The 10,287-nt window shown below is 41.6% G+C and overlaps 1 protein-coding gene across 1 annotated transcript; it reads left to right on the top strand.

Annotated features, from left to right (window-relative positions):
* The first annotated feature begins 328 nt into the window (after positions 1-328).
* Positions 329-10,199, top strand: LOC136517621 (cleavage stimulation factor subunit 50-like). Its single transcript, XM_066511248.1, has 17 exons — positions 329-592; positions 875-1,256; positions 1,385-1,581; positions 3,336-3,477; positions 4,143-4,252; positions 6,075-6,101; positions 6,853-6,949; positions 7,162-7,245; positions 7,328-7,414; positions 7,821-7,891; positions 8,051-8,102; positions 8,195-8,252; positions 8,641-8,735; positions 8,844-8,998; positions 9,497-9,605; positions 9,864-9,920; positions 10,002-10,199. The coding sequence occupies exons 1-17, from the start codon at positions 528-530 to the stop codon at positions 10,155-10,157; spliced, it is 1,944 nt and encodes a 647-aa protein (XP_066367345.1). The 5' UTR covers positions 329-527; the 3' UTR covers positions 10,158-10,199.
* Positions 10,200-10,287: the final 88 nt, after the last annotated feature.

The raw sequence follows: 10,287 nt of genomic DNA, 5'->3' as shown, positions 1-10,287 counted from the left end.
TGCTCTTCACGCTCAGCCTTCCCCGGCCAGGCGGCGGCAGGCAGGCAACCCACGCACAAGGGTAATATGGTCCTTCCATCACAAAATACATGTATTTGAAATAAGAAAAGTGATTAAAAAGGTTAAATATCATATAAAAACAAAATATCAATATCGTTTTAGCGAAGTCATCGATCTATTCTTTCACGTCCTATTATAGTAATTTTCTCGTTTATCTCTAGTTGGTAAGTATTCAGATATGCTTGCCGGCTGGCGTGACGCCATCGACGCGGCGACGCCCTCCAACAAAACGGAAGAGGCGAGGAGCACATGCTCTGACCGCCATTCTTGCTTGAGTTGTTGTGGACAAAAAGAGCACGAAAAGTGGGGAGGGAAAACGGGGGGGAGGGAAGCCAGCCACAGCAGCACGCCCGGCCGCCCGGCCGCCATTCTTGCCGAGTCGAGTCCGCGCCACGCCTCCGGCGCCGCCTTCGGTTCTCACCTCGGGGTCGCGGATTGGTGGAGGGAAGGATTTGAGCGGCGCGGCCATGGATACAACCTCTAGGGCCGTCAAGATCCCGTCGCTCCACCAGACGGAGATCAACTGGGACAAGTAAGCAACCGCCCGTCTTGTAATTCCTTAGGTTTCCATTTCGTGCCGATTTCCCCCTTTCTCGCGGTCCTAGTCTCCTAGAGATTTAGCTCCGATCGTTGAACTGTGTCCTCCGCCCTATTCCGAATTGGCTTTACCGCCTTATAGGATTAGGAATTGTGGTTTGAGGATTTGACATGGCTGTTCATCCTCCTGGACGAGGCGCAATTTGGGGATTCATAGCTTATTCCGTTGTTTCTGATTGTGTTACCGTTCTCAAATCGTGGTGCTGAAATGTTGCAGCCTCGACAAGACCAAACTCTATGTGGTGGGCGCAGGCATGTTCAGCGGCGTCACCGTGGCGCTGTACCCTGTCTCGGTGGTCAAGACCCGGATGCAGGTTGCCTCTGGGGATGCCATGAGCAGGAACGCGCTGGCTACCTTCAAGAACATCCTCAAGGTGGACGGCGTGCCAGGGCTGTACCGGGGGTTTGCTACCGTTATCATTGGGGCTGTACCAACTAGGATCATCTTCCTCACGGCGCTTGAGACAACCAAAGCAGCCTCACTCAAGCTTGTTGAGCCCTTCAAGCTGTCGGAGCCGGTGCGGGCCGCCTTTGCCAATGGCCTTGCCGGTCTGTTGGCGTCTACATGTTCACAGGCTATTTTTGTTCCAATTGATGTGGTATGCCTCTCATGTGCCTTCTATGTGATGTTGTATAGAGAAAAAATATCTTAGAATATGTTGCTGTTAAATGTTAATTACAACACTAGACTACTGTGTTCATTGTGTTGTGCATTGGAATGTTTCAGATTAGCCAGAAATTGATGGTTCAAGGATATTCTGGTAATGCCAGATACAAAGGTGGAATAGATGTTGCTCGAAAGGTCATAAAGGCTGATGGTATTAGGGGGCTGTACAGAGGATTTGGACTGTCTGTTATGACCTACGCACCATCCAGTGCTGTGTGGTGGGCGAGTTATGGTTCCAGCCAGCGCATAATTTGGAGGTTAGCTTATCTGATTGGTTCATCGTTATGTTCCTCTCAGCCCTGTGCACTATGTAATGTTTACGAGAAAAAGACCAGTAATACATTTCTACTTAATAGTTATTTGAATTGGTATTTCCCATCTGTCCCATTTTGATGCCCAAACTGTAGTATAATTGCAATTTTGTTTTCTGATACTTGTTCTTCCATGTCAATATGTATATATTTTTTTAGAAAACAAGAATGCATCTGTGCTGTGTTGGTCTGATTAGATTTATCGTAGCGATCAATTCACATTTTCTTTACAGATAAAAATAAAAATAATCAGAAGGATAAGTTGGATAACTGACCAAAAGTGGAAATATAATCTTACATATTTCTAGTCTCTGACATCCTTAGTGGCGCGCCACATCGGCGCCCGGGTGTGGTGCAAAATGAGCAAGGGTCTTCACACCAACCTCGGCGGGTGCGAAGGGTAAGGAAGCTAGTCGAGCCAACTAGGATCTGTTTAGGTAGCTGGAATGTAGGGTCCCTTACGGGTAAGTTAAGAGAGTTAGTGGACACAGCGGTTAGGAGGCGTGTAAATATCTTAGTAGCGGCTAGTGCTCTAGTCAAATCGACTTTGTCCTTACAAGGAGGGATAAACGAACATGCGTGGACTGTAAGGTGATACCTGGAGAATATGTGGTCGCTTAACACAAGCTGGTGGTGGCTGACTTTCCGCTTTTTGGTGCAAGCTCGTGGGAACAAACAAGCTAGGGTTGTTAGAACGAAGTGGTGGAAATTAGAAGGGGAGGCATCAAAGGTCTTTAAGGAAAAGGTCATTAAAGAGGGCCCTTGGAAGGATGAAGGCGATGCAAACAGCATGTGGGAGAAGATGGCGACATGCGTTCGGAAGGTTGCTTCAGAGGTGCTTGGAGTAACCAAAGGGAGTGGATGCGACTCGAAAGACACTTGGTGGTAGAATAAAGATGTGCAAAAGGCTATTAAGGAAAAGGCAAGTTTTATAGACCGGCGATTGGACCGGCTATGTTGTATAGAGTAGAATGTTGGCCTACAAAGATTCGACGTGTTCAACGACTGAGTGTTGCAGAAATGCGTATGTTGCGATGGATTTGGGGTCACACAAGAATGGACCGAGTTCGGAACGATGATATACGTGATCGCCTAGGGGTAGCGTCAATTGAAGAAAAGCTTGTTCAACATCGGTTGAGGTGGTTTGGCCATGTCCAAAGGAGACCTCCAGAGGCACCAGTGCACTGTGGAGTCCTAAACCAAGTTAATAATTTGGGGAGAGGTAGAGGTAGACCGAAATTGATATGAGGGAGGCAATAAAAAGAGATTTGAAAGCTTGGAATATACCTAGAGATCTATGTTTGAATAAGAGTGCTTGGAAAGCAGCTATTGAAGTGCATGAACCATGACTTGGGCTCTTGGTGGGTTTCAATTTTAGCCTACCGCAACTTGCTTGGGACTGAAAGGCTATGTTGTTGTTGTATTTCTAGTCTCTGGCAGCTTAGAGAACTTAATTACCAACTTGAAGCAATATGATGAAGTAACTACACAAAACCACATATAGTTCCATGCACTCTGCAAAACTAAATTGAAACTCTTAGTGTGTTGTTAATGCTGTTAAGAGCATGTATGAAAGTTTACTGGAATCAGTACCTTTTGTTAGTTTATTTCTTTGTGGTTGATGGTTGAAAGATAATATTTCTTGTGTTGTTAACTTAGCCAAAATAGTTAACTATTATGCTCTTTACATATTGGAGCAGTGCTCTTGGCCATTTGCATGACAAAGAAGAGGCTCCTAGCCAATTGAAACTAGTTGGTGTTCAAGCATCAGGGGGAGTTTTTGCTGGTGCCGTGACCTCTTTTGTTACGACTCCCATAGATACAATCAAGACCAGGCTACAGGTACTGTGTGGCATTCTGTTTTCTGATTACTCTTGTAATTTGAGTTGTGTGGGTATATTTTGTGAGGCTTACCCTTGTGACTAATGATTCTTGTCTTTACATTTATGCTGCTCATTTGCTATAATTTGATTCCTTACCAATGCAATGCCACTAAGTTTAGGGGAATGGATATTTTGTTTTGGAAGTATATTCGATGTCGGACTTGAATACCTAAATGTTTTTTTCATACTGATATATTTCCTCCAATGGCGGGCTATTGAGGTGCTAAGACTGGAATGCTGTCTATATTAAATAATATATACTTCTATGTTTACAGCTGACATACTATGATAATTTGTCATGGTTTCTGTTATGAGGTCAAAAAAAGGGAACTTCCATTGGGAAAACTTGATATCTATGACCTCATTATTTATATTGAGTAACAAAAGTTAGCACTTTCAAACTGACTAAAGTATGCCAGGGATGTGTCATGCATTTTTACAACATGCTTCACATATCTCCAAATATCACATGTTAAGTTTGTAGTGGTAAACTGATATTACAACTACCAACACTGAAAGTTCTCACAAGCCACAACCCTATATTTTGACAGTTGTGCTCTCCCTCCCTCCCTCTGCATTTGTTGCTACAGATGATTACACTGAGTTTTGTTTCTTGTCATTTAGGTTATGGATAATGAAAATAAGCCAAAAGCCGGGGAAGTTGTTAAAAGGTTGATTGCTGAAGATGGATGGAAAGGTTTGTACAGAGGGTTGGGTCCAAGATTTTTCAGCTCATCAGCTTGGGGTACCTCAATGATAGTATGCTACGAGTACCTGAGTATGTTTCGTCTTCCCTCGTCAAATGTATACTTATGCTCCTGGTTCGCAAATCACTGTATCGAATGCACATGCATATGTAGTGTCATATATTACCGCATCCCATGCAGGTTAATTTTAAGTACCCTGGTACTTCTCATTTAGAATTTAGTTAAAATGGCGTCATTCAGGTCAGTTGGCATCTCCAGTACACTGCTTTTGTAAGTTGTATCATAAATCCCATGTGCAATGAAAATTTTGACTCAAGTTGCAGCCTGTAACTTTTCTATATTTTCCGAGTAAAGCTATCACCATACAAGAAACCTGCTTCTGTTAATGCCAAGGAGCGCACATTATTTCCTGTAGACTGGCTGGATGTTGAACAATTGGCACATGCAAGTAGCAAATAGCAGCCTTGTGCTTGCAACAATCTGGTCCACCTGTGGATATGACCGTTGTGAAAGAAACCAATTAGTCCTTTGTAAACATGGCATTAGCGTGTCGTGAATAAAACCACTGATTCTGATTTCTTATTTTTAATGAATGGATGGGCATTACCAAAGTTGTCATGATTAAAGATCTATTTCATATAAGTTTATTTTTGTACATTAAAATTTATTTAGAGAACAAGGTATAATTAGTTTTGGTAATTTTGTGACCTGCACTCAGACGATTTTGTTGTTCTTACTGTAATTTCTTTTGTTTTCCCACAGAGCGCTTGTGTGCTAAAGTTGAAGAGGTCTGACTGTTGAGCTGCCTTAAACTCGAATGCAATTCCTACAATTCTGGAAGTTTTGTATTAGAAGTGAAATAATGCTGTACTGTATGTCGATAACAGTGACACCACTGGAAGCTTCAGTTCTTGCTGACATAGGTGAAAGCATTAAACATGGATGTTTGATGGTGTTAAAGACTTCATTTGATGCTAGACAATAGTCCTTACAAACTTTTGCCTCTTATGCTGAATATGGATTAGGCAGATTATTTTAGATGAGTATAAACGAGATCAGATGTACACACTTCTCATTCTTTTATACGTGAAGGCTTTTTGCGAGGCTGGATGATTGAGACCAGTTGTAATGACATGGAACAATGTTTCCAGGAGATGCTGTTTTGACTTCTCTTTTCATGCGGTTTCAATTATCTTTTTGCCCTTGGAATGCAAAAATGTCAAACACGTTGCTGCTCCCATATTCACTGAGAAGCAAATCATAGTATCATGCTTAAGCAAACTGGGAAACCCTTTCTGAGAGAGGATAACCCATTCGTTTGATCCTTTATTATGTTCATTGCTATCTTGCTGGTATGATGCCGTTTGGGTGTCCTGGGCATTTATGCATCTATGCGTTTAGAGCCTGTTCGGATCTCATGGACCAATTAGTTGGCTAAAGTTTAGCATTTGAGGATCCAAACAGGTGTGGTTGGTCTAACAATTAGCCAAAACCTCTAACTAGTTGTTAGTTCACTGTCCATAGAACCTAGCTAGTTGGACTAATCACTAGTCCTAGTTAGTTTGGTGCTCGAACTACGCTCAAATGGGCGTTCATTTATGCGTTTAGTATGGTGCTCAAACTACACTCAACTGAGCGTTCAGGTGAGCGAAGTCGCTGATTTTGGGAAATGGGTTTGCGATTGCGGTGGAGGCAACAAACGCATTTTCTTCGAATCAAAATAAGATCACTTCTCCTATATTTTAGGATAAATGTTTTAGCACTATATAAGTTTCACATGATGAATATAAATTTTGTAATTTCTTCAAAGCCATCCATTTTAAATTGTTCTTTTATTGGGATTTTCCACTATAAATATTGGCTCAGTTCACTTTAGGTTATTCAGAACTACTTTTCATTTATGAAATAATATTTTTTTCTTATAATATTTTAGCATAAGCGTCAGTATAAGCTAAATTTTAGCGTCAGCGAACAGGTTGATTGTCATTTCCTGAGACGTCGACGGGATCCACATGTAAGAGGATCGACATTTTTTTTTTACAACAGGATCGACATCCTTGAATACTCGAAGAAATGACAGGAGCTTGCTACTAGTCTTCTTCAGCTTCCGTCCAGCCACAACTGAATCCGCCGCCATCCAAGGATTTGTTCGGCCTTCGGAGGGTGGCGAATCGAAGCGACGAGAACGAAGCAATGAACGAGGCGGTGCAGGAGGTGAAGCTGCTGCGGCAGGTGAACGCGCTCATCGTGGCGCACCTCCGTAGCCAGAACCTCGGGCAGGCCGCAGCAGCCGTCGCCGCCGCCACCATGACCCCCATCTCCGCCGCGGAATCCGTCCCCGCCAATCAACTCCTACGTCTCGTGGCCAAGGTTCCCCCACTCTCCCCTTCCTCCTGCCTAGGATTTGTTCTGCACGGGCCTAAACCCTCACTGTTGGTTCGCAGGGCCTCGCGGCGGAGCGCGGAGGAGGAGCCGCCGCTTCCGCATTCGACTCCGCCGGGTTCGGTGGGGTGGTGCAGCCGCTCGGCTCCAGTGCCGTGGATTTCAGGTAAACCCCAACCTTGCGCGCCCGTGGCGTTGCCTAGTGGCAGTGTTTTTTCTGGTGCTGAACCGTGATTGGTGAGGAGTGTTGACGCCGGTGCTGTGCTGTGCAGTATGCAGGATGTCAAGGGCTCATCCAAGAGCGTCCCCAAGCACGAGGTGAAGCATGTCTCTGACCATAAGGTGCGTATGATTCCAATTTTCCCTTGCTAATTTACCACTTGAAACAACTTCTGTGTCAGTCTCCTGCTTATCTGGATATTTACTACTATTCTTGCACATTTTGCACTTGTCACAGTACCATGATTATGTATATAACTTGAGATTGACCCAGCCATATATTTCACTGATGTTCATTGGCTTATTATCAAGTTACCATTGTACTTTTTCTGTAGAGCGCTGCCCGGTGCGCGAAATTTAGTCCTGATGGAAAGTATTTTGCAACTGGGAGTGCTGATACATCCATTAAGTTTTTTGAGGTAAACTTGTCGAGTGCTAGGTGGGCTTGTGCTGTTTTGTACTTAGTTGCAACTTGCAACTCACTATTGCTCTCTCTTGCAGGTTGCTAAAATTAAGCAGACTATGGTAGGGGACTCCAAAGATGGTCCTGCCAGGCCTGTGATTCGCACATTTTATGATCACACACAGGTGAGCATGTATTGTTCATATATGCCAGTTTATTTACTGTTCAAGGTCATGAGACTCTTTTCAACACTTCCACAAGATTGCTCCTGAGTTAGGTCTCCTGCAATATTTTTTTCCTTGAATATGCGGAGAGCTGCATATCATTGCATTATATAAAGACTGAAATGCATGGGTAGATCAAATCCACCTGCCACCACACTTATATACACATGCTCAACTCACATTTAGCACACTGGATGCACACCTAGCACATGCAGTTTATAGTTAGATATTTGCTTACTGAGCTGTTTGGAGCATTGACATGGTATTCAATTTTTTAGTAAACAACTCCATTTTTCACTAGTTGCTTACTTTATTTCCCATCGCTCGAATTACCACTGTGCTCATAAATATGATTGATTTCTTGCAGGCCATCAATGGTCTGGATTTTCATCCTGAGAGTCCAATACTGATATCAGCTGCAAAAGACAATACAATAAAGTATGCTTATCCTTAATGTCTACACTCCTTTCTGTTAAATTGTCTATTTGAAATGCTCATACTGGGATTAAGCATGATTCTTATTTTTTAGGATTTTTTTTGTGGTATTAATTGCTATCTGTGTTATTGTTTTGTACATGAAAAAAAATTGCTCAACAGATTCTTTGATTTCTCAAAAACCAATGCGAGGAAAGCATTCAGAGTTATTCAGGTTGTAAATTTTAGCAACCTAATCTATCTATATATCATGTAAAATGGTGTGTTCATTGCATTTAACCAGGCTCAATTGTTAATGCTTGGCAGGATACTCATAATGTTAGATCTGTATGTTTTCATCCTTGTGGGGATTACCTTTTAGCAGGTACTATGATCGTTTCACTAAATTTAAATTTAATTTCTACTTCTGCTGTTATTAACTGATTCTTGATTTCTGACATCATTTTGTTTTGCTCTGATTTTTATGCATTATAAGTTGTTAACATGCTTTCAGTTGTTATCTGTAAAGTAATTTAATTATTTCACCAAAACAATTTGATATTCAGGCCCATGAATTTGGATTTCGTTCCTGGATCATCAGTTCCTATCTCTTGGGCATTTGAAAAATACTGCAAGCATATCTTATGGAATTTTCTTCTTTCTTATAGTCAAATATTTTCATCCACATATGATTTTTTTAAAAAAAAATAACTCATTTTTCATATATTGATGAATATCGTGGAAGCAAGTGACACTGATAAAGTTATTTGCAGGGACTGATCACCCAGTTGCTCATTTATATGATATAAATACTTTTACATGCTACTTATCAGCAAATGCACAGGATTCTAGTTCTCCCATTAACCAGGTAGCTTTTCTCTTTCCTTCTGATTCACAAGCATTATATTGCATTGGTTATATTCTCATCAAAGGTTAATTTTACTCCGCTAGCCGTGCTTACTGATGTCGCTGCCAGGTACGCTACTCTTGTACTGGGAGCTTGTATGTTACTGCTTCTAAAGATGGTTCTTTGCGCATTTGGGATGGAGTATCTGCTGAATGTGTTCGACCTATTATTGGAGCACATGGATCCGCAGAAGCTACTAGCGCAATTTTCACCAAAGATGAGAGGTAAGCGAGCTACCAGTCTGTCTAAGGTGCTCTTCCCTCAAGATAAGATCCAGTTATTGTTTGGTTTGAAGAACAGAGAGACAGGCATATGCTGTATGTTTGACTCAAGACAGTAACTACCTCAAACCCTGTTTGGAATGTGAGAATCTTGTAGTAATTCTGAATGATTTGTAGCATGTCCTGGTGAATTTCCTGTGTTTCAGACAGGTCTTAACTTTATCACACGAATAGCAACTAACAGCTCTTTCTCCTTAGCCCTAATGTTTCACCACTAAACAACTAACCTGCCTATAAGCACTTTTGAGACTTCTTCTGAAAGGCCTAGTGTTTATGTGGTTATATACAGTGTGAATGTACTTGCATATAAAATTGATCTAAAGAATCTGATGTAGTGCACTTTGACTACCCGAACTACATGTTTAGATAATGTTCATGGATTTGATAAAACTGCGCACTGTATTTTGGTTATCTGTTATGAAGTTTACTGTATTCTTTCAGGTACGTCCTATCTTGTGGGAAAGATTCTTGTGTCAAGTTATGGGAAGTTGGCACTGGACGACTTGTGAAGCAATATGCAGGAGCCATTCGCAGACAATTTCGTTGTCAGGTTAGTTTTTTTCTGATTTAAATTTACTCGTGTGTCATATATACACGATTTTTGCTGTACCGGGGAATCTGAGACCCAGATTCCGTTTTTTTTTTTGTGTGTCAATGTATACACAGTGTGAAATAATTTAGGAAACAAAATATTGCAATATTTTTAATTCGACAATAGGCTGGTTTGAGCTTGCAGCTAAGGATAACAACATACCTAACTTTGCTATGATAAACAATAAATATGATAATAACTGTTCTTACTATCCAGGCTGTCTTCAATGAAACCGAGGAATACGTGCTATCAGTTGATGAACAAAACAATGAGGTACATTCCAATTTGAGAACAGTATATGTATTTGTATTTCAGCAGGGAAATATAGCTTAACTATGATACTTCACTCTTCAGGTTGTCGTCTGGGATGCACTTACTGCTGAAAAGGTTGCAAGATTGCCCTCTGGCAGCACTGGTGCTCCTAGATGGCTCGACCACTCCCCAGTTGAGCCAGTTTTTGTTATTTGTGGAAACGATAGATCGATCAGATTCTGGAAACAAACTGTATAACTTGTAGATTCAACCATTCAAATAAAAAGTTTGTTTTCAGCATTACTGTTTCAGAAGGAATGTGCTTATGCAACTTTAGTTGTATATGGGAGAAATTTGCATACTCAATTTATTGACCTGGTAGCAAACC

The sequence above is a fragment of the Miscanthus floridulus genome, chromosome 2 (genome assembly GCF_019320115.1).
Source record: "Miscanthus floridulus cultivar M001 chromosome 2, ASM1932011v1, whole genome shotgun sequence".
In the NCBI taxonomy this organism is placed as follows: Eukaryota; Viridiplantae; Streptophyta; class Magnoliopsida; order Poales; family Poaceae; genus Miscanthus; species Miscanthus floridulus.
This window is presented reverse-complemented; position numbering and strand designations above follow the sequence as displayed.